General features: G+C 39.9%; 1 protein-coding gene and 3 non-coding genes across 5 annotated transcripts in view; 2 read left to right on the top strand and 2 right to left on the bottom strand.

Moving 5' to 3' along the window:
• arhgef10 (Rho guanine nucleotide exchange factor (GEF) 10) overlaps positions 1-24729 on the bottom strand; it is a 55217-nt gene that overhangs the window by 23652 nt on the left and 6836 nt on the right. The window contains exons 2-18 of one of the 2 annotated variants that reach the window (XM_038729903.1): positions 23258-23367; positions 18617-19021; positions 15747-16091; positions 14700-14736; positions 14310-14398; positions 13934-13990; positions 13248-13435; positions 12092-12208; positions 11283-11394; positions 10952-11064; positions 10756-10833; positions 10493-10672; positions 5344-5460; positions 4839-4931; positions 4087-4257; positions 3124-3269; positions 2433-2617 (exon numbers count right to left, since the gene is read on the bottom strand). In XM_038729903.1, the coding sequence (XP_038585831.1) occupies positions 2433-2617; positions 3124-3269; positions 4087-4257; positions 4839-4931; positions 5344-5460; positions 10493-10672; positions 10756-10833; positions 10952-11064; positions 11283-11394; positions 12092-12208; positions 13248-13435; positions 13934-13990; positions 14310-14398; positions 14700-14736; positions 15747-16091; positions 18617-19021; positions 23258-23294 (2470 nt within the window). In that variant the 5' untranslated portion in view covers positions 23295-23367. The remainder of the gene's footprint in view (positions 1-2432; positions 2618-3123; positions 3270-4086; positions 4258-4838; positions 4932-5343; positions 5461-10492; positions 10673-10755; positions 10834-10951; positions 11065-11282; positions 11395-12091; positions 12209-13247; positions 13436-13933; positions 13991-14309; positions 14399-14699; positions 14737-15746; positions 16092-18616; positions 19022-23257; positions 23368-24729) is intronic. The other variant, XM_038729905.1, reaches the window with a different exon arrangement.
• On the top strand, positions 16610-16682 carry trnaf-gaa. The gene has a single exon. It is a non-coding gene; the product is annotated as a tRNA-Phe (tRNA).
• On the top strand, positions 20432-20504 carry trnaf-gaa. The gene has a single exon. It is a non-coding gene; the product is annotated as a tRNA-Phe (tRNA).
• On the bottom strand, positions 23098-23171 carry trnai-aau. The gene has a single exon. It is a non-coding gene; the product is annotated as a tRNA-Ile (tRNA).

The raw sequence follows: 24729 nt of genomic DNA on the forward strand, positions 1-24729 counted from the left end.
ATTTCTACTGTCTGTTAATAACAAGCTCTGTGACATGTGTATGATGGGGGTCTGCACTAGCCTTAATTTCCTCTTTCCTCCTCCTAAATATGCATCAAAAGAAACTGAAATGTTTACATATAAATCAATAAAACCAGTTTTATACAATATTTTTGCTGTATTTTATCTGTATTTAGTTAATATTCAGCACAAATAATAAGACACAAGGAAAAAAAGAATTCTACCACCAGTGAATTGACCATTCCCATAGAAAAAACACTGGCATTTTATACCAAGTCCAACTCCTTGAATGGCTCTTTGTGAGAGTGCCAAATGCCAAGAGTTTTCTAACAAAACCCGCCTGGGAGCATCATAGTCATCCCAGCAATTACACACTTCCTAAAAACACACAATACATCTACAAATTATATACTGTCCGTAAGCAGCAGGAACATGTAATGTGAAAGGGCCAGTCTGCATGGTGGCCTGAATGCTATGCAGCATGGAGAGGAGATCTAAACTAGGCACAGAGACACACTAAGAGGTGACATCATATGCTGGAAGCTTTTCATTGTCTTCTAGCCGGCTGGTCACCGAGCTGCATTTGGCTGAACACAGTGGACTGAGAAACGATTGTTTCCACTTGTTAAAAGTTCCTGGACAACTCACACATTTGTATGCACACACACATACACACAGCTGAAGTCGGTTAGGGAATAACTACATCAGAGTGAGGAGAACCAAGTGAGGGTCAAGGCAAGGTATTGTCAACAAATACAGTAATTCAGTCCAAGGAAATTAACAGTTCTATGCATTGACACTTTTTTTAAGCACTGTGGTCCAGTCAAATAATCTCAAGATCAACTTTTACAACATCTGATTCAATGAACTGTTACTGTAAGAACAAAATAATACACTGAGACCCTTATGGCTTTCATCTGGCCTCTAAGTAAAGTAATCATAAGCTTGTATCATCACATCAGATTAAGATGAGGCTGTGAACCTGTCAGTTGCAGCCTGAGGAAAATCTGAGGAAAACCCTATAGTCAGCCCAGATGCTACTCAGGTCTGTCTGTGCCATCTGTTACACACACCCATGCAATTGCTGGACTTTTCATATAGCTTAGTGAAATATTATATGTAGATGGGTGGCCTGGCAGGAAATGGGTGCAATGGAGAGGGCACCAAATGTGGTTTAAGTGGATGTAAAGGAAACATGGTATAAAACGCAGATTAAACAGAGTGATTTTTTTTCAGCATAAGAAGATGATGGCAGATGGCAGGATGGTGTATGTGTGTTTATACACTCTACTTTGCATGCTGTCATCTGCATAATAACCTCAAAGAGCAGGGGGGACTAATACCATTACATGAGCATGGTCCCGCATCATTTCATTTATAGCTGTTATTGTTATATCCTGTGCACAAGGGTTGAAATGTATCCTGAAGAGTAATATTTTAATGATCAATCATGGCAGGGGACTATATTCTACAACACATACAAAACATCACAGGATTTATGAAATAATGTAGATGTGACACTGTGACACCCGGCTACAAAAGACTGAACATTATGTAACTGTATTACAGATGTTAGTTTAGAGGGTGAGAGAGAGAATGAGCTATAGAGTACAGTGTGTATTTCAGTGGTAGTAGGTGGAGTGAGCCTTTTGACCTTGGCTTGGATACCTTTGACAGAGCAGAGATAATACAGTATGTGCACCACCATTGCCGGCACAAACACACACAAAAAGAAATCAAAATCCTACAATAAAAACTTCTGTGCTGTTACCACAAAATCATACACTCTCGTTATGCCTCTTGTTTGTCTGATCTGGGCCTTTTAAAGTGGCTGAGCAGCTGTCTGTGACAGGGGAGAACCCAGTGGAAAGACTGAAATCATTGGACTCGGCTGCCAGCAGACCAGAGGATTGCAGAAGGGGAAAAAATACACACTCAGTGGCTGGATAGTCTGTGCAGGACTGACAACATTTTTAGAATGTCCAGCAAGAAGCCACGATCTATCCATTCTATGTATTTATAATGGAGGAGACAACTAGTTCTGTTTATTTAAACAGTGCAAGTCTACGACAGTAATTGCAACATATTAATATTCATAATTATGGCAGAGATCCATACTTTAAAGGCTCTTGACAACCTCTAATCTCCAAGTATAGAGATATTCACCTTGAATCACCACTGAGAAATTCATTAACCAGACATCAACCACAAGTACTTAACTGGCCAGCAGTTTTTGTCTCCTATCTGAGTCTCAAATCCCCATGCCTATACAAGGATCAATCCCCAACTACTTGGCACTATCTAACAACTCAGGTAATTTAACTCTTGTACCTTTTCTACCTTCAGACCTTTTGTCCCCAGTTTTAAGAGCGAGAAACAGCAACACAGACAAACAGGCAGAAAATAACAGAATGTGACCCTGTGGTTCATACTTGGCTTAGCGTTGATGACCACCTTCTCCCCAGAATGGGGTGTTGGATAGTGGCTGTTGTCGGCCATGTCCTCGCTGGATCCAAACTCTAACACTTCCACGAAGCTCAACGGCACACTCCATTTCAGAAGGAACTTCTGGTCGATTGGGGCATTGCCACTGCCACCCCCACTACCATCCTGACATCTGGGCAGAGCACAAATACATGAAGGTCATTTGACAACGTGGTTCTGGTTCATGTTGTTAAAACCTTGTTTGTGGATAACAACATCACGTCACTCATCTAGAAAACCAAATTTCTGTACAAGAGGCTATATGTGGTGATATATATGTTGCAATTATAGGATAGAATCTGGGACGGGACTGTCCATGTATGGGTCCAGACCCAGAGACGTAGTGTGGTCAAAAGTCACCCAGAGGACACAAGTTACATCCTTGTGATTACCATATTTCTCTTCACTTGAGTTTCATTTCAGTTTTGTTCACTTTAAGACACATTTTTACTGGGGGGAAATCCTAGTTGCATTAAACATTCCCTTACAGCAGGCAAAGTGAAAAATATACAGGCAACAATTAGTTTCTAAAATTGTAAAAATGGTAATTACAGGATGTTGTCCAATGACAGGAAAGGTGCAAATTAAAGGAGATTAAAGGAGAGATTAAGAACAGATCTGGTTTGAGGTCATTCTTACCGGATGTTGGGCGTGGCACACATGAGAACATCATTGAGCAGGAAGAGGCGTCGCTCCTTGGTTTTGATGATTTCACCACGCTCATTGTAGACCGTCTCCACCATGTCATCTGAGCGGATCAGGTAGCGGCTGCCATTACTCAGAAGCTAAGGGATAGTACGATGATAAGAGTGATTCTGTGCAAACGTACAGTAGGAAATGGATATGTGATAATAATTTATAATTAATTTTTTATACTTGGCTTACAACACCAAACTCAGAGAAGGAATGTACATACAGAGACCAAGAGTTCTCACATTCCAGTAGGCCTCACTGGTTTACACAAGAAAACAATCCTGATGCATTTCAGCCATACAGCCACTGAAGAAATCTTTAACTATAAGAAAATTCAGTCCTTGAACCTTTGTGCCGTTGTGTCATCTTGCTCTTCCTTCCTCCATGTTTCCTGTCATTCTCTATGGTGAAACCAACCACGCTGATCCAGAATTTAATATATGGCTATCAACAGTGCCCCTGAACAATTAAAGGCTATGAGGAACAAAACTCCTCTGTTACATGTAGTGTATCCTGTAAACACATGGTTCTTCACCGATGCCAGAGTGGGTGGCTGCAGATACACAAATAATTACACCGTGGGGAAAGCTGGTGTTAGTGCCCATGCGCCAAAAATGTGCTATTAAGGCAAGAGAATACTTGAGAAAATGTGAAGCTCAAGAGCCGATGGCCGCCTACACCGGGACAGAGAGAAATGCCACAGCATATGCTAAAAGAATCAAACATCAGCTAATAATTTGCACACTGACTGATGAGTGCATCAACAACTCTAACCAATCAGTATATAAAAAAGCATATAACAAAACCTCATGTATCAAGAACACAAACGCCACCAAGCAGTTGCTGCATGATGGCTACAGCATCATGCAGTATGATGCCAGGGAGTCACACACTAAGCAGTGGGCAGACCTTGTTGAGGTAGCGTTCGTTCATTGCCTTTGCAATGTGACGGATCTCGCAGCGTTGGTCAGCTTCCCTCTTCTTTTCATTGAGCTTCTCTGCCAGTGTCTCCAGTTCGGTCAGGGCCATTTGCAGGGGCAGACGGTCGCCATGACCCACAGGTGTGTTCTTCAGCATGTCCTGATGAGGTTGCACAGAGAAGTCATACAGTTGTCAGTCATTCATTGATTATATACTCCTGGTTTCATTAATGGGATAAAAAAAAAAAAACGCTGCTCTTATACAACCCTAAATCTGCACAATCATGTCCAAAGCCATTTGAAATCATGCTCTCTCCTACTCATCCATTTTCCACTATATTTTTATAGTGCACATTATCATGAACGATAAGGATTTAATAACAAAATGAATGCAGAATACAATTCCTGGTTACATGAACAATCGAGGTATTTTGATTGGTATTTGTAGTGATTAAACTGCTGTTACACATGTTTATTCTTAAAAAACAAACAATCCATTATCCTATATTTTGTCTGAGGATTTCTGTAAGAGGTACTGGAAAAGTAAATATGCCAGGGCAGGATTAAAAGAGATCTGAGGAAACCATTTCCCCTCAGAGCATTTCCCTCACCTCCCTTTGACATAAGCACTTTGAAAAACAAAGCCTTGATTTATGTGTATGCCACTCCCTCTACTGGTGAATGTTTATACCACACTGTCTTATGTCTGTATGTTGCGGTTTACTGCAAAGGAGCTTTTACCTGAAGGAGCAGAATGAACTGTGGGAATCTCTGAATAGGTTTCATCATCAGGCCATACAAGGTCATTCGGTCACTGCTGGTCTCCTGACGATGCTGTCGATGAGAAGATTGGGATACTGCACTTTAGTGAGGAACTAGTCTAAACATTTTAAAAGGGGTGCAAGTGATAGAGGAGGGCTAAAAGCATGCAGGAAGGGTACAGAGTTGTATTTACCAGGCAAATCCATGTACTACAAGAAATGATTCTACCTGTCTTGTATTTAATGTGATTAGCTGTCTTTACTGTCAACAGGCAGCTGAACAACAACAAGAATATCAATTCATGAATGATTAAAACAATTAACTCCTTTCTATTGAAATGCACAAGAATAAATAGGTGCATGTTTTTTCCAGAAAAACAAAAAAAATAAATCACTATGCAAGAACAATATCCATGACACCATTTTCACACTGCACTGTAGTTCCAGTATTAGTTTAATAGTTAGCATTTGTGTTTTTCTCAAACCTTGAGGAATTCCAGGAAGCCAGGTTTGGAGGCGCACGACCTCCTTACCACTGCCATTGCAGTGCTGAAGTTGTTCACATACTCACTGTAGGCATCCAGCACCATGGACTTTGAGAACTGTTGAGAAAAACAAATGTTTAAATGCAATAACCACTTCACTACACACAACAACATATTGCATGACATGATGTGTAACAGTTTTGCTTCATCCTGAACATTTGGTCATTCTTCATATAGTGTCTTTCACTTGGTAGACATAGACAAAAGGTTAAAACCTCCATAACCACCTAAATATGGAAATTTGATCCTTTTACATTTTTTTGCTATGTTTTGCATCCAGTATCTTTTTGTCTTGTGGCAGTGTGGAATAACTCAATAAATCAACAACTGTATGGTATGAACTCTATATTTACCGAGTTAACTAATATAACTAAGGCCACTTGCCTTAGTTATATTAGTTATATATATATTTGTTAAAATATGCCCCAAGTAATTGTGGTGCAACCAATTTTAGTAGCTGATTTAGTTACAAACTAACCAGCAGTTACTAAGCCTCTGGTGTCAACTTCACATCCTAACTTAGGAGAGAACTTTCACACATCTGGTGCAACCCAGTGCAAACCTTTAGATTTTGTTATATGTCTGCAAAAAGCCAAATGGCCCTGCTCCTCTTACAATCTCCCAAATATTTGCTGATATGATCCAGCTAAGCTGCTTAGGAAAATAAACTGATAGTTGTTCTTTTTATTAGCCATAACAGAACCATCAGGTTTAAGATTATTTTCCCAAGGTGAAAGTAATGATGCTGAACCTTGCAACAGTGCTACTTTGGGTATTGTACATGTTACAGTTTGCTCCTGCACTTAAGTTAAATTATTTCAACATTGTAATACCAATACCATATGGTCAAATAGGACAAATAGTAATGACCTATTGTAGGTCTTGGTCTAACTATATAAAAATTTTTGTTCTTGTTGTCAAAATTTTTATATTAAAAGGTGGATTAGTTCTTTTTTACTTTTTATTTAATTAAAGATGGAAACCACTCTTCTTCACTTGCCAGAAGAATTAGCAGATTCCTCTTCTTCTTGACATCGTCCACATCAACAGGTTGAAGAAATGGAGGTTGCAGCTCCGTCAGTTGAGTCATGTGTTATTGGCAACTGGCACACAATCAGTGTCTGTATTGTCATCACTGAAAGTAGCAGAAGCACCTGACTCTTCTTTAGTGAGAGTAGCTCACTAAAGAAGAGTCAGGTGCTGAAGGTCCTGTTAAATTTTAATAGCAGGAAATCCCAGCATATGTTTGTCCATCACTGGAACTCTCAGGGAGTGAATCTTCTTCAGTGAAACCAGAAATGGATGATGCACTGTTTAAGCCAGTGGGGGAGGACATTTCATCAAAATCAAAACATTGCCAGTATGTCTCAATAATATGAACTTCCATCGTTGGAGCCACTAGTGGCTGGCTCTATATCATCTTCATCACTGATAACTGGAATGGATGAGTCTCCATCATAGGAGTCACTGGTGGCTGGTTTTAAATTAACTTAATTACAGGAACTCTCTGTCCCTGGATCACCACCACCTGAAATCTCAGTTAATGAATCTCTCTGTAGACGACTCTCTTTAAGTCAGTCTTGACAGCTCTGTTTGAAAAATAATATGCTATAGGTTGTGACTCTTCATAGCTGGAATGATCTAAATCACTCGAGTCAGAAGCCTGGTTATCTCTGGTTATGTCAGTTTCAGTGTTGGTGAGAGAATAATCTGATTCATTTAAATAATCCAAGCGGGAAACGGTCATGAACTGAAGAGCATCATCTGCATAGGAGCTGGTGTCCATTTCATTTACCAGGTAAACCACTGACACAAAACAGTGTTTTAGGACTTCCTTGGGTATGATTCTCCTTCCAGCATCCAGATGAAGACACAGTTTAACACAGGAGGCTTAAAAATTCCATCATATCTTAATACTCAAGAGTGTCCTTTTTTGCTTGGAGGTTGACATCAGCTGCCTCTTTGTACTCCTGTGGTGACTTTAATCTCCACCCTGGACTGCAGGATACTGCCAGTTTCTTTTTCCAGCACTCAGCAGGAATCTTTCATCCTATGATATGCACACTTTCCAGGGAAGAGGTTGGTGCCACAGTATAAGAATGCCATGATGCATCCTGCTCCCCACATATCAACAGCTTCGGGCTGTAAGGGCCAGAACAAAGTCATCAGTTTCCATCAGAGCTTCAAATGTTACGAGTAGCTCGTGGGTGAAAGGGCAAACTGTATTAAGACTCAATAGCATCCAGATCCCCTCCTTTATCAGGTCCCAAAGGCTCCTGTTCAGCATCTCTAAGGCAAGAGAGGTTGTGTAACTTGAAATTGTCCATGAATTAGGGTCAAGAACCCTAATTGCTTCTAGCATTTCCACTTCCCTTGAAATCAAGTGATCATCACTCTTTATGTGGATCTTGGTCGTTGTTAAAATGAGTATATCACATTTCTGTACCTGAAATGGTACAGGTACTGTCTCCTTGCACTCTTACATACTTGAGGAAAACATTTTTGCAGTACTTACTTTCCAAATGTAGTATATTTGTCTTCTTACTCTAAAGGTAACCAGAAGGTAAATGACCAGATTAAGATGAAAGTCTTGGTATGTGGAGTTTTAACGGTGACATCATACTGAAAGCCAAAATAGAGTTAAATTTTTTTCCCCCTTGTTCTCTTTCTGAAGTTTAGGTGGCATTAGGGGTGGGCGATATGGCCCTAAAATAATATGATGATTCAGGGTATTTCTGCAATAATGATAATCTTAAAAATATGACAAAATACTGAAAAATATTTCAGTTTTAGAACTCACAAGAGCTGTTGAGCTCACCTCGCAGGATTGTTGACTCTCCTTGTACTTACCATTTTGTAGCCAAACCACTACTATACTACTGAAGTTGCTCCCCTTTTTGGAACTAACTCCTCTACCGTGGCGCCGTTAGCAATGTTATTTTTGCTTTCAGCCATGGCTGTTGCTGCAGTGTGACATCATTATGTCAACAAGTTAGAATACAGCCAATATCACGATATGGATTATTTTGTCAAATTAAAATTTATATCAATATATCGTGAACGACATGATATGGCATACCCCTAATTAGCATAAAGTTAGTTACATTACTGCAAAAGCTAAATTATAACTTGCCCAATTAACTTGGAGTTACAGCTAAAAAAATTATGTTTTACAGAAAAAACTAAATCAGATAACCACAAGATAACACATAAACTTTAAACAGCACAATCTATTAAACACAAAATGATTTAACACAAAAGAATGAACGAGATTCATGTGTTTTCTTTCATGCTGTGTGGCAAGCAGATAGATCATTTGCAGCAAGTGATTTTTCTGATTTCTCCCAAAGTGCAATGAAGTTTACCCTCATTTGAGTGGAACAGGATTTCTGGACATATTACACCAGCTTATTTTAGAATACTTTGTACACTAAGTGACGAAGGAGGAAGCGAAGCTCTGTCTCAACTGCATGCAGGTTCCAGTGAGAACACAACCTGTTTTCTGTCTGTAGTCATGTCTGTCTGTGTAGGCCTGTCTCGATGGCCAGGCTGAGCTCACTTACTGTTATTAATGTTCTCCTAAACTCTTTATCAGCAATAGTGCTGAGATATTGGGCTAGTGTAATAGTGTAAGACCTAATTCTGCCCTGGAGCCTCTGTGCGGTACATTCCACAGTACACTTAATATAGGCTGGCAATTCTGCGTGTAGGGTTTATCCATGTTTATCCCAATTAAAAAATAATAATACCAGGGGAAATCATATTTCACTAACATAAAGTGCTGTTGGTTCAAAAACTACTTTTAATATTTAAAGCCAGATTTAAATTGGGATATCTATCTGTAATAATCTTTTTTTGATGTAAAATGCTCTTATCTTTTCCAGAGGAAGAGGTCGTTTGGTGATGCAATTATTTCTTTCTTGATTTTTTATCCAAATCCTGGGATGGTCATCTTTGCACCACCACCTGAGTCTCTACCAGTTAAAAAACTTTGTTCTGTTTGCCTGTGACATATTCTACAGACATAGACACTGAAATTGTTGCTGGTATGATGTCAGTATGACGATCAACAGATCATGTTCACTGTCGTATTTTTGCTGAGAACCATGTGCATTGCGCGACATACCGTATCGCTAGATGACGCGCCGCTGCAGCCGTGTCTGAGCAGTGATGCTCAGCAGACTGTGTGGCTAACCTGTTAACATGGGTGCCAAAATGAAAAGCAAGCAAACAAGTCTCAGAAGCCCAGAGTGGTAAGCTCCTGTATAACTGTGATATCACTGTCACTATCACTATCTCTTCAATAATTTCAGATTTCTGCTCTTCAAACCAAATGCAGAGAAGACCTTGAATGTTCTATGTAGATACGCTAAACAATTTCATTGTATTTTAACTGAAAATGTGTCGACTTTTAGTAGAACTACAGAAATTATGAAATATTTGAGTTTTTCTACAGGATTGCATTTTACCAAGAACAGTTCAGTGTTTAAAAACAACAATCAGGAAATACATTAGTAATATAACAATAATAAAAACTACTCTAAATATACAGTCATGTTTGAACTGAATTACTCTTACTCTAACACACAGTAAGGAATACGGAAGCTCTTAGTGTGCAAGTCCTGTTGTTTTATGTTGGGATGAGAATTTCGAGGTGAGAAAGGGCAGTGAGCAGACTTCAAATGGGTCTCACCTCTCTTCTGATGTCATGCCAGGGGTTGGTTTTTATACAAAAACAAGGAAGTGAAGTGATGAGCAGGACAGTGGAAGTTTTTTTTGTTTTGTTTTTGTTTTTTGCCTATGAGTTGCTAAGTAGCCAAAGACAAGAGGAGGGTGGAGTACATACTCTAAAGACAATATACTGCAGCTTTCTGTATCTGCATGGGTGCAACTGTCTTTCATACAGACGTATTTCAACATGACGTAAGCATGCATGCAATCATCACAAATGCAATAAATGTCAAACTGATTTAAAAAGCAGCTTGATTCAAGGAAATCAGGGGTACCATCGCTAATGTGGACTATTTATATTTAAATACTGGTACAATAGTTCTTGTAAAAATGCTTTCAAATTACAGCCCCATCTTACCGACGCCACAAAGACATCCCCAATCATCTCCAAGCTGTCCCATTCAGCAACACGGCTTGCCAGGGCGATCTGGAACAGGAAGTGGCACTGCAGGATCTCACGCACTCGATAGAAGGTCATCTTCAGTTTCCTGTCGCTCAGCAGCCTCGGCTCAAGCTGGGACAGGGGCTTTTCATATTGCTGATAAAGCAGACATTGTGAACTGTAATAACAAATACTTCAGTGTTTTGAGCAATCACTGCAGCACCACCGTACTGGCATACCTCTAATATCCTCTTCAGTGCATCAAGATAGTTCTTTTCACTCTCCAATATAGATCCCAATATACATCTTCTCACCAGCTGTAGAGGAAAAATGCCCAACCATTGGTTTTCAGGCATTTGCAGTAGCAAATTCAGCAAATTCACGCACTAAAGAGTTACATAAATTGAGATCAAAGTTGAAGGGCATGTTTATTACCTGTTGCTGTGAAAGACCCTCTGGTGCTGGACACAGTACTGGCTCAACATTGAAACAGTCGACTTCAATGAAGAGTTCAGACTCCTCATCTTCAAAACAGGCCGACTTCCTCTCTAAAAGATAAAGAACAAAGAGCAAGTAAAGCACTGTAAAAAACAACAACAAACAGAATGCAAAGTGCTGCCCTGGTCAAACTTTGTTGCCATTTACTAAAATACTGAAATCTTCACATTAACACTGATTTAACATAAACAGAAGATCTAAGGGGAGATGTGTATAGTTAAAGGGATTACTGTTTATGAAGGCAAACTATCTTTCAAGGATTACATACCATGACAGAAAGACTTGGTTTTGATGAAAGAGCGCCCCTTCTTCACTGCAGCTTTGGTTTTCTCAAGCCCATCTTTGGTCCCTTCCTTAGCTGCCTTCACCAGCTTTTGCATCTTTGATGAGACAAAATACACTATTATCTGCACCACAAAAGCCACAAATTGTAATTGTAAAGTGTAATTGGGATTTCAGTCCAAGGTGAAGTTTAGTTTACCTCTCTTCTGTCTAAATGCTATGGTTAAAAAGCTACTGAATTGAGCTATGCAAGACAGGAGCAGTGTTAGGGATGAAGATAAATGGCAGAGCATGTAATACAGGATAACAGGAGAGCAAAGTTGACCAGACACAGACACAGTAAATGGGACATCAGCTCAAATTACCATAGTGCTTACATACCTAATGGCTGATTTACATTATAAGAGATACTGTAAATGCCCCAAATATTTTCTATTACAATATGCTGAAGTTACTTTAAAAACAATAAATGGCTAATATCCATCAAAATCAAACTCACTTGCTGGTGTCTCAGTTTACTGCAGAATTTAACAACTTTACTTAAGAACATATCCTAAGCTTCACAGCCTCAAATGCATAAACATATAACAAGACAGGTCAGTGCAGTAGACAGGGAGGCAAATGAACTGCATGTAAACCCATCACCAGTACCACCACCACAAGTCATTCACACCAGAGCAGGATGAGGGTTCCGAGTCAGTGAAAGATGCCCAGAGTGGTTAGCCAGACACAGAGTAAAGGTTTGGGACTACTTTGTCTAGCACAGACAGATGAGGTGAGCCTCAGGTAGTTTACCTTCTGCTCGTGTTTCTGTTTTAGCTGCTGCAGCTCTACCGTTCCCACTGTATTTGCCATTAGATCTTTCATCTTTTTCTCATAGTGTTCTTTCAAGCGTGTCAGATCTTGAGAGAGCTAAACAAAAGCAAACCAGGCATTATTGGTTATGGTTTTGGAATGAACTTGCACCTTAGACCCACAGAAAACTCACTTCTTGATACGCATGTTGCTAGACTGCTGACTCTATCCTCTTCCAATAAATTCCATTTGCTTAAACCCATCTAAACTGTGCATTAAGGGAACAAATTAACTTTTCCACAGGGCATGCCATCCCCCAGATCTGATGTTCATGGGCATTTTTTCCTTTTCTGGGGTTACTCAAATATGGCAAAATGCACTTTCACAACATACTAGATAATTAATACTAATTAATACAAAGTATCACTAAGATCTGATTTGATGGATATATTATACTAGTGCCAGCTTCTGACAACTGTCTCTAACCACTATACAGACTGTTTTGATTTTATTCCTGCAGTTGTTTTCATTTTATTTTTTTCTTTCATTTTGACAAATTCGAAAATAGTTGCACTCATGTGTATATAAATATTTATTAACTCAAGAGTATAAAAAAGAAAAATATAGCTTTCTAATTACCAAGGGCAGTTTTCACCCACTTATTTCTAAGGCAACTGTATGAAGATTGTTTTTGTTTTTTTTGCCTGAAGCAATCATTAATTTCTGACGATAGCACACTGAAAATAAAGTGAAGCTGAATTCTCAAAACCACAAGCCAAACATTACAGAGTGCAGCAAGCTGACTGAGAGCCAGAATCATCTCTCTCCAGTCTGCAGAAGCGAAAGGACTGTTGATTCAAAATCAAATGCACAAATAGATTATGCAATTTGACCACAGGCTTAGAGTAAGCACAATGTAAATATGTTTCAACCTAGAAATTTTAAATACAAAACAAACATACAGTACAAACAAAAAAAATATAACTTCTGGTATCAAGATCTAAATCAAAGTGGATATGTGGAGAGTAGAAAAATGAATCCCTGCTTCATTCACCACTACCACCCGCCCAGCTACAGATGTACAATAAATTAACAAAAGAGATGTTTGTTGGCTGTAATGCCGACAAGGAAATGGGAGGGTGATTGTTATACACACATGGGTTTTCCTCTGCGGTGGCTTTCCTCTCATGAAGGCGTGGGGCAGGCCGTTCTCAGGGCGGCCTTCCCCGTCACTGGCCTCGTCGTAGCTCTCAAACTCGCTAGAGCTCCAGCCGTTGTCGAGGGAGCTGTTGCAGCCACCCTCCTCGCCAAGCTCCACATCATCATAGATCATCTCATCTGGATCTGTATGAAAAAACAGTACAGACATAGAAAATGTAATCAGAAATACTATAGTTTGTCTGGATCCTTAATGTAAATTCCAGGGACTACAGAACCATTTGTAGGGTATATGCAGATAAACACTAAAATAGTATTACTGCACTCTGATAAAAAAGTATTGAAATAAATACTATATCTTTGAAAAGTTTTTTGCTGATTTTACATGGTAATTTTCAATGCCATGGCTTTGTGCCAATGTCCATCCCACAACAAAAATGAAACTACTTAAATCATAAACTTCACAAAAGGTAGTATTAACGGAATGACAATTGTATTGGATTAAAAACCAGAACACTTGACATCAGTATAATATTTTCACGCAACAGCCTAAATGAACTATTCAAGTATCCCTGTTTAAAAAAAAAAAAAAAGGACAGCGAAAGTGCTAAGGCTTAAGGCTAGAGACAGGAACTAAAATACTGACTCTGTGAAATGCAGGAATGAAAAATAAATTTCACAAACCTGTGTTGGAGTCAGAGTTCTCTCTGGGCACATCATCGTAAATCACCTCATCTGGATCTGAAGCATAGAAGAAACATTCACAAAAACTACTGCATGGTTCCTTACATCATATACAGAGCTGGGGTAAAAACAACATGTAACGTAAGATGGAGCTAAAAGAAAAACACACACAAGGGTCTGCTTCCTCAAATAAACAGGGAAGGAAGTGTCTGGGAATTCAGTTGTGTAAAAAGAAAAAAACTAACTACAAAAAGATAACTACACCCTGAAGGCATGTAGTATGTGTACAGCAGCAAGTATTGAGAACTGAATCTACAGCATTATTCTTCCCATGGATCTCTACAAGGTGCACATTTACTGTGAAATCATTTCTTACTTTCCATCCATGCAGTGTTGGCAGGATCTGACGCCCATTTAGCCAAAGCATCCTCTTCTCTAATAGGTGGATACTCTTCACTGAAAACACTTCAGAAAACAAAATTATAACTCAAACAAATGTGTATTTGAATTGAGAATGAGAAAACTGATAAACAATTCTATATTTTCAGTATTGATCCTACTACTACTAGTCTGACTAATAATAATAATCTGTGTATTACCACTGACATGAATGTAGCAGTCTATAATATTTGACTTGTATCAGTAACTATAATTGTAAGTGGGAGTAAGGGAGTATATTTTGTATACTTCTCTTAAGATATAGCATTAAATATATATATAACTGATAGCCCATTGACCTGCTCAAGCTGTGTAGTAAGCCAAATACCTGTCACCAGAGGTGTTGCCAGTCCCAACCACAGTGACTGAAGGAGGAAAGAGAGAAAAAATTACACAAAGAAAACCCACAACGCTATTTTCTTGCTTGTAATGCTTGTTTTTTAGTCCCACAGTCTCATGATCCATTTTTAGTACTTTAGTACTATTTACAGTATTGTTAAGAGCATAAAAAGCAACTCTACAATAGCAAATGATTATATATTTTTAAAGTATTTTTTGGAATTAAATGTAAATCAGCACACTACAATTCCAGATTTAGAAATTATGTTGTAACTTTTTTCATTTGCCACCAGGTGTCACTGACGAATCCAGATCTCCTTGATTACAAAGGATTTCATTATTTTCTTGTAAATGTGCTTACATAAATTTCACTTGACACATCTACCTTATTTAAAAATTCCATGATATGATTAACCCTTTTTTTCCCCATAGGAACATGTCATGGCAAACATGATAATGGTAGCAAAATATCCCTGCTTTGTATATCACGGGCGAAAGAACCTGAGAGTTCTTTCGCAAAAGTGTAGAGAATTTTCTACATCACGATGCGCATCTATTACTTACTCTTTTACTAAAGTGTATTTCAATCTGGTATAAGCTTGGTAAGATAATTACAGTGTAATCAGACTCCTCAGCATGCCAGGCCACAGGCTTGGACACAGCTACTGTTAGATTTTAGGGAAACCGGAAAATCATCACAGCCAACACAGATCTTTGGGGAGGGCTAAATTTAGTCCCTACTTCCTTGTGGCAAGGCTTTAGGAAAAACAAGAGAAAGAAGAAAGGACAGAGGATAGAAGTAGCTGAGACAGCATTTACGTGTCATAGCTTTTTATCTCTTGGTGTGAGTGCAGTGAAAAAGGAGAGGGAGAATTTTACTCAAAGTAAAAATTTAAAGGGGCCTTGAAGTTGCGAGACATTTCTGTTACTATAGATATTTCAAAATAAACAATGGTCAATATCTATTCTACCTCATTATTATTTAATGAATCATTATTTAAAAAAGTATTTTCATTTGCTGCAGGCTCTACTTTACCATCCTCATCCATGGAGAGGTGTCGAATGATGACGGGTGTGGTGTAAGTTGGCATGATGAGCGGTACGCCAGAGGGGGTTGCATAGCCACAGGGCACTGGGACTGAGTATCCTGAAGTGATGCCAACAGGGCCACTGTGGATATCCTGTGCTTCTCCTTCTCGTTCTTTGGGCTCCATTGGTGAGGAAGCGGAAGAGGAGGGTCCATGCTGCTGCTCAAGCTGCTGCAGTTGTAGAGGAGTGATGTCAATCACAGAGTAGGGGTTGACTTTGCCCTGGGAGGAGGTCTTGAGGACAGCCTGTGGAGGGTGAGGGTCATTGACGGATGCATCCTTGCTTTTCCTGCCTGGTGAGGGAAAGAAGATGCAGTACATCACAAGATGCATTACAGCAATAAAAAATGCTGTGTCAATTACGCAATAATGCATTTGATTGTTAATATACTTATTATTGTTGGACAAGGTTTGAACCTATGACTTTAGCATCATCGTTTTTGTACCAAATGACAGCTCTGTAGATTTACCAAAGCAAGCACTACCATAAGAATAAAAAACCAACAACTTATAATGTATTTGTCATTGTATTACAATTTTATCATTTAAATGTTTTGATTATTCTGAGCACATAAGCATTCCTGTCATTTTCATGTACTTACATAGACCAATACATGTCTGAGCAATGCCAGTTGCAAATTGTCTGCCAATAAAATTTTCAATTTTCACAGGTTAAACTATATTTGTTCAGATTCTACAGAACATTTTGTTAATTCTAAAATGTATGTTCACTTAACTCAAAGAAACTCCCTGTAACAAGTCTAATAACTTTTAAGACCCTCACAGTGAGAGCTCACTTATAGCATCAGTTGCCTAAATAGCTCAGTTGGGAGAGCGTTAGACTGAAGATCTAAAGGTCCCTGGTTCAATCCCGGGTTTCGGCATTTTGTCCTCTCCCTTCCCCCATCCATTATGCTTTTCCAACTTTTTTCCTGCCGGACTCAGTCAACTTAAGCATCATGTGGCCATTTAAAATAAGATTATACAACTGCAACAAATAGCTGATTTATCAATTAGTTGTCAACTTGCCTAATTTTATTTAAATTTATTTTTTCCCTATGTTTTGATAATCGATCAATCTTTTTGATAAAGATTGATTGATTGAAGATAAAGAAAAACAGTTTATGGTTACTTTACTCCTCTATGGCCTCTATGATGAAACTAGGGCTGCTGCTAACAGTCAACTAAACTGTTGCGGCATTCAGACCAAATGCAAATTTAATCCATGCAACGCTCTCCTCACGGGGGTTTTATTGCTGTACAACTGCTGAGTGTTCACACACAACGCGATAACACAAATAAACACAACTCACCATTACTACAGCTGTATGAACTCAAAGTAAACATTTTCCTGTGATTAAATAGCAATAAACGGGTCAAACTGATGCCGATAAATAACTACAATATGATGCAGATTTGTTAAACATATGAATTCATGCTTTGTCAGGTCTGTCAGCAGGACAGCAGGACAACAACTTCTAAAATGTTTGTTTTCTGAATGGAGTTTGGATCGATCAGGGCTATGCTATCTTGGTCACAGTAAAATACAACAATAGCTGGAATAAAGTTACATACACATGTTTTCTGAACTCACCAGGTAGTTCAACCTCCTCACTTTCTTTTCTCCCAGCAATGTCCAGTTTTGAACGTTTTTTATATAAATATGAAGTAGAGCCAAACGACGCTAACAACACTGGAACCAGATGTGCACGGAAGCAAAGCTAAGACAAGCAAGTTAAGATAAATCAACGTTGTAATCCCAAAAATTAAAGTAAAAAGCTAATTTAATAAAAGCAGTTTACTCCGAGCTCCTCCCGCGAGCAAACAGCGTAGTTGTTAGAGCATAATCCAGTCCAACGGGTGTTTTTCTCCAAATGCTGGAGCGCTGCTCTCTGCTCCTCTCTCCCAAGTTTAGCAGCTCTAAGCCTTCACGTTGCCGGCACCGCCGCCTTTGCGCCAGGAAATCGCGGCTCTGCGCATTGACTTTGTATGTTAACTGCCCTGAACGCTCGCTTCGCTTTTGGTCTGAAAGCACCATTAGTCCATGAGAAGAGTCTTAGTCGACAAATTTTTCATTAGTCGGATAGTCGCAGAAAAAAAACAACTAAAACCTCAAATATGTATGAAAACTTTACTGACCTATTAAACTTTTTATAGTGTTGTCCAAAGTTGCTCTTACCACATCTGGGTCTATCATCTTCTCATCTGCACACTCATCTGAATCTGAATGAGTCTTTTCAAGAAACTTTGGTTACAGGTACAGCAGGTTAGTGTAAGAGGGGATATTTTTCAGTAGTGAGTAGTGCTAAAATGGTGAATTTAGGTGTAGCCAATGGAGGTTTCTCATGATGATAGAAATACAAGCCGTGTGCGTGTTCAAACCATACATGCTTTATAAGGGAAAGGGCTGAAAAATCAGTGTAGTGTTGACATCCCTTCACTTCTGAGTGAGAATAAATAGTCTGGCCTGCCTACTGCTGCTGTCACGGCTTTCAGTGATAAAAGCCAGACAACCTCCAGCACCAGGCAGCCAGAGATACAAGGTGTCATGAGAGAGACAGACTGCCCCATTTTACAGCTTAACTTTATCCTGAGCTGAAGGGGGCTGAATTAGAGCCAGATATTGTACACACACATGACTGGAGAATGTGGAGAATTTTTGATTGCTGTTAAAAATATCAGACATATTCAAACCATTATTACTAACGCAACTTTAGTGCAGAGGAGCTTCTGCCCGAAGGGAAGGCTAAAAATAGCCTTAAATACTCTCACTCCCCTAGAGCCAACAATAAAAGGTAAAGACTTAAGGGTTGCAAACCTGTTTCTCCAGGATCTGTCACTGTTTCGTCATCTTCAAGACGAGGAGGTGGAGGTGGTGGTAAATCTGTCTCCCTGTCATCAGTCCCCTCAGCAGCAGATGTCCCCTCTCCTTCTGTTGTTGCTCCACCTGCTGTGGAGGATCTGCTTGTGGCAACTGCTGTGTCTGCTGATGATGGAGCTGTGTCGGATATGGTGGAAAGTGCTGGGGGGTCCGGGCAGGGAAGAGGGCCCTTGGAGTGACTTGCCACCATCTTGTCCTGGCTCTGATCCTTGCTACTGGGGGCTAGAGGAGCTGGAGGTGCAGCAGGTGGGCGGTCAGCCTCAGGGATGTCATCACCACTATCTTCAAAGTCAAAGGCTTCTCCCTCAACTTCATCTGCAAAGGAGACGTTGTCTACTAACACTGGAAACAGAGAGATAGAGTGCTGGATTATATTGCTGATCCAGAGAACATCAGATTAAAGAGTTGGGCGGTATGACGATGTATACCATGATGATTTTATTAAATATTTTGAGGTAGCTATCCCATCAATATATCTGGTTATGTTAGGACATTGGAAAGTATGTGAAAGAGTGTAATTACAGCAGTACCTAAACTTGCTTGGTACCAAATGCCATTTAAGATGTCCTTGGGCAAATTAGGGTCAGCCTCAGCAATGGGCAATTTGAATCCTTCAGTTTCAGTATATAAAGTCTTGTGAATGAGAACCATCAGGCAAACAACACACAAAGCACTAACATGTAAACTTCTGAAACACTGTGACCTGTTTGTCTACTGTAATGTCATGTAGGTATACCCTAATGCATATTGTAACTCTTGGATGACAGGCAGGATCATCACACCACACTGCATGCTTTTGGGGATTTGGATAAGTTAAATTTAGGTAGGAGCCTTTAGGTTAGAACGTTAACAGACACACTGTGGGTGGCAAATCTGGTCCTTGGACTGTTCAAGTTAAAAGACCAAGCCACATACAGACTTATAATTAAGGGTGGGGTCTGGAACAGCATTATGTTTTCTTACAGACATTTTTACATTAAGCATCAGCCCATCAGCTGCTCTGCTTTACAGCAAAAACAAACTAGGGCAGATATGCATGATATAGTTAATGTTCAAAGGACTTGGCAGCAGACAGGAAGGGAACAACAAATGTCTTTCCAGTTTCCACACTGCAATTAGGCCAGCAGGAAATAGAGCTGTTACTCCCTCCAGTGAGTAGTATAGCCTGAGTTTTGCATTATTTTTGATGTGATGAATAGAGTGTGGACCTGAGTCAGTGAAGCTGAATTAAGAGCAAGAGAGAGTAAAAGGATTAGGAATGCAGAGGCTCAACTTTCATCAGCTGGCTTCATGTTCTGGCCCTTAGAGGTGAATATGTAAAGGAAGTATTTTAGTTTCATTCAGTGATGTGGTGAAAGGAGAAAAAAGACTGAACTAGAGAAAACATTCCAAAAATTCAACTTCAATTCAATGTTGTGGAAAATATTAGGTGATCACGAGTTCACAGAAGGATAGACTGAGCCCATGCCACTCAGCCACAAGCAGCCCTACAGCTCTTCAAACGTGCTGCTGATTTTCCAATACAGAGATAATATTTAGGAGGTCTCCTAGACTTAGATGGATATTCTAGTTTTGCTCGAAAGCATACCACGGATTCTTTGTGAGTGCTTTCATCAGTAGTAACAGCTTGACTGTAACAGCTTGACCGTATTAACTTCTTACTCTCATATCCAACTGTGCTCCCAAACAAAACAGAGTTGCACGGGTTCATTTCCAGCAGGAGTTGATGAGATGTCCCCTGTAACATCAGTTGCCGAAATAGCTCAGTTGGGAGAGCGTTAGACTGAAGATCTAAAGGTCCCTGGTTCAATCCCGGGTTTCGGCATTTTGACCTCTCCCTTCCCCCAGCCACCTCTAGTTACAGATAAAGTCTGTAAATCCTCCATAATGCCTTCCTGTAACACAAGGCTACGGCTTTTCCTTGTGATACATATCAATTTCAATTATGCTTTCCAAAAATTCCAACTTTTTTTCCGGCAGCTGATACAGTACCAAGGTGATTCACAGCGGCTACGGCCAGGCCAGGAAAGACAGCGGGTTCAGGCGGGGGAGGAGAAGCATCAAGTGGGAAAGGACTGACTTTGTAGCAATTGTAAGTAATGTTATACATCATCCATCGTGTTGATAAGTCAGCAAGTATTTGTTCTTGTGAAGTGTTCTGAATGATATTTGTGTGATGTTAAACTGTGTTGAAATAAATTATCAAATAAATCAAACAATGCAAAAACTGATATTCCCAAAGTTATGGTCTTGACTGGTCTTGAAATAAAATCCAGCGTCCTCAATGTCCGAGACCAAGACAAGAGTACAAATGAGGTTGAGTCCGAGACGAGAACAAGACCATCAAAAAGTGGTCTTAAGACCGATCTCGAGACCAAGACCGGTCTCGAGTACTACAACACTACCAAACAGAGAGCTATCCCTTATAACGCCAGTTGCCAAAATAGCTCAGTTGGGAGAGCTTGAGATGTCCATTGATAGTGACCGAGTAAATCTTAGCTCAAAGAAACTCCCTGTAGCAAATCTAATAACTTTTAAGTCCCTCGCAGCAATGTACACAGCTCTAAATCACCAGTATGATTCCCTTAGGCTTTGACAGGTAGTTGTTACACCCTGAAGTCATTGAGTGAGGGAAAGGTCTGTGACTAATGTTCCAGGTCAACATTGTGACCCCATGTCCATCTGCACCACTGACTACAGTTGCACAAGAAGAGAGCAAACCTTCAAAGAGCAAACCTGGAAACAGAGATGCTATCTGTCTTTTCCCATCTGTGCAATAATGAATGGTGTGGGACAAAGAGATAAGTCACAGCTAGCAGGCTAATAGTCAGTGGTACTCTAGGACTGTGGCATGTATATTTACATGTCAATAATTGCCCAGATTCTCTCTTTGGTGTCAATGTGAAACACTTGACTGGGCCAGAATAGAACAGGACCTAATTTGATTCGATTTGGCCAGATGACGCGTCAAAATTGGCCATTCAATAGTACATCTGCAACTATGTGGAGATGAGGTAATTGATAGTTGGCTGTATGGGTATGCACGCCTGCAGCTTAATTTTAAAGACTGTGCTGGATGTTGACCTCTCCTTACAGTGCAAGCGCACTTACAGTATGTGTACACACATGCACACGCATATGCAGGTCATGTGAGGCTCTATCGCGTGTGAACTGCATTCATACCCCAACCATAAACTGTAAATAAAAATGAGGGTTTCTCTCATCTGTCTACCATATCAAATGCAAAGTAGAGTGCAAAGAATGCAAAGTAAAAGATCATGGAGAAATATACACCCAAGGGTGTGTGTATACACATGCATACACACTGATACACATACCCTGTCTGAGGTGTCCATTGTCAATTCATAATCACAATATGGATTCTGTTCTGTGGGCCTATCTGCTAAATAATGGTCTGCTCAAATGAGTCACCGGGTTACAATCCGCTTCAGCATCGCCCTGGCAACAAGGCAAGTGGCTGGCAGGCTGGAGACGAAGCATTTCTCTGGCCTGCGTCTATCCCCGGAGGCTGTGTGTGTGTGCGTTTGTGTGTGTGTTCTGCTGCACCCGTATTCAGCCTAATACTGAGGCACATTGTCTGGTATTCGCAGCGGCACAGCACATTTTACCCTCCTTGCTCCCTTGCTCCTCTGCCCACACACTCCACAGCAGTGGAGAAGCAGAGGAGAGGAATCTGTGTTGTTTACTCATACTGTCCAGCTTTCCCAGCCCTCCAGGAAGTGATCCGACCATGAGACAACCTCCAGAAGCTAGCAGGTGACACCATTGGTCTAACACTGTAATCTGTCTCCAAGACCAAAGACATATGTTACAGAAGTACCCTGTCAACACAAAGTTGACAGATTTGAGAATGACCTGTGAACTTTGTATAGTTTCAACACAGAGCTTCAACTACCAATTAGGCCTAAGTTAAGTGTTGATTAATCTGCCAATTATTTTCTCATTTAATCAATTCAGAAAATCTGAATTTCAGAAAAAAATGTCTGTCACCATTTTCTACTACATCTTCACATTTTCTTTGTTTGACCAACAGTCCAAATCTGAAAGATATTCACCATACAATCACACTAGACTAAGAAAAGGAGAAAATGCTCACAATTTAGAGTCCGGAAGTTGGAACTACAGATCGTTCGGCGTTTTAGCTTGAAAAATGACTTAAACAATTAACTGACTATTAAAATATTGGATAATATATTATGATAGAGTAGTAAATTAAATGACTTGGATATTTGTTTGTTATGGTTCTTTCTATCTATGTCTAACCATTCTATTGCTTTGGATTGCCTTTAATAGTGGTGAGAGAGCTGTTGGTTAATACATGAAGGCTGCAGTCACTGAATATTCACTGCACTAGAATCACCTTTGAGTCATTCTGTTGCACAAATATCAAAATCATGTGGCCCGTACGGGGATCGAACCCGCGACCTTGGCGTTATTAGCACCACGCTCTAACCAACTGAGCTAACCGGCCCACATTCAAACAACTTTCTAGAGTTGCTCAGTGAAATTAAGGGAAAAGTATATAGTACATGTGAGCGACAAAGCTGTTGACTTTACATTCAGGAGGTGGGGGAGGAAAGTCTTCCACGTCCATGCTTGTTGCTCTTCTCCTACGCAAGCTCTTCAGACAGCAGCATGAAGGGGATCAGCTACACCGCCACACATTCCTAAAGGAAAAAGACAAACGTCATAAAATGGCCACATAGGCAGGTTGATATAAACAGTATTTCCAAATCATTTCAGCACGGAAGACTTTTCCATACGTCATAAGTAAGGCACTTCTGGCTCGGCATATGTAAGCCAGTCAGTCCCTGAAAGCCTAACCACACTTGTTATTCCACATTACTCAATCACAGCAGCACTTTGTCAGCAGAGAAGCATGCCTGTGTTGTGCTCAGTCACGGTCTTGTACATTTCTGTCAATGTCACAATCGGAACCAAAGCTAATTCAGACAAATGAATGAGTGAATGAAAACAAAAGAAACTCTTAAAGTGCTCCTGGGGGCTGTTGACACTACCACGTGTTGAAGTGTAAACAACATTCTCATATGGTAATTGTGGGTGTGTGTAAAGTCATGGGTATAAACGAGCTTGGCCACCATTATAATAGATAGGTCATACCCTGTGGAGTAACCATTATGAGAAGACGGGTGGTGGGGTTTCTGTAGCTAAATCAAAGTTATTCAAAGCAGGTTTGCATTCAGATTTGAACTACTGTTTATTGTGGAAATTCATGTACTACAGCAAAGCAATATTAAACATGCATCCCTCCATTAGTTTACTCAGCTGTGGCCTTTTTACTAAATTTACTACAGGACTTAAAGATGTCTATGAAGGTCCCAGTCATCCAGGTCATAGTTATCCAAGGAAGGTTAAATTCAGGGGCAAATGGACTTGGTTAAAGATACTTAAACAAATCCACTTGCCCTTGATTGTATCCTTCCTTGGATACAGGACTTAAAGAAACACTTTCCCACAAGTAGTTATATTAGCATACTTTCTTCAAGATAAGAGAGCAAAAACTGTCAAAAGTAGATCCGGCATCTAAACACAGCTGAAGGCAACCATGACTTCCACCACAGCATTTTTCTCTTAATGTTAACCAAACCCAAGACCAGTATCAAGTTTATAGGTTTCACCAAAGATTTAACATGACTTCAATTAAATAAACTACAGCACATGAGCATTTAGGGTGAAGAGGTCAACCACACTCACATTTTAGCCTAGGGAAATGTCATTAGCATGCTGAGGCAGGAGAGACCTTTGGACCTGCATGGGCATGAGAGACTCTGCATTCTTCAGCAGCACAGCTTGTGTTTGCGGATGTACAATTCGTATCCAGAGGTGACAGTTTCTGTCATAGGCCTATCTAGAAAAAAATTGTGCTATTTCCATGCGTCTACAGCTTGCTAGTATCCACAAGAACAAAAGACAGAGTCATGACATCATGCTGTAGCATAAAGCAGCCATTGTTGCAGTATGTATGCCCCATATTATATCCATGCAATCGCTACAGTTCAATACAAGCC

This window comes from Micropterus salmoides, unplaced genomic scaffold (genome assembly GCF_014851395.1).
Source record: "Micropterus salmoides isolate LMB-PRFRI ecotype aquatic unplaced genomic scaffold, ASM1485139v1 Ms_hic_scaffold_19, whole genome shotgun sequence".
Lineage (NCBI taxonomy): Eukaryota > Metazoa > Chordata > Actinopteri > Centrarchiformes > Centrarchidae > Micropterus > Micropterus salmoides.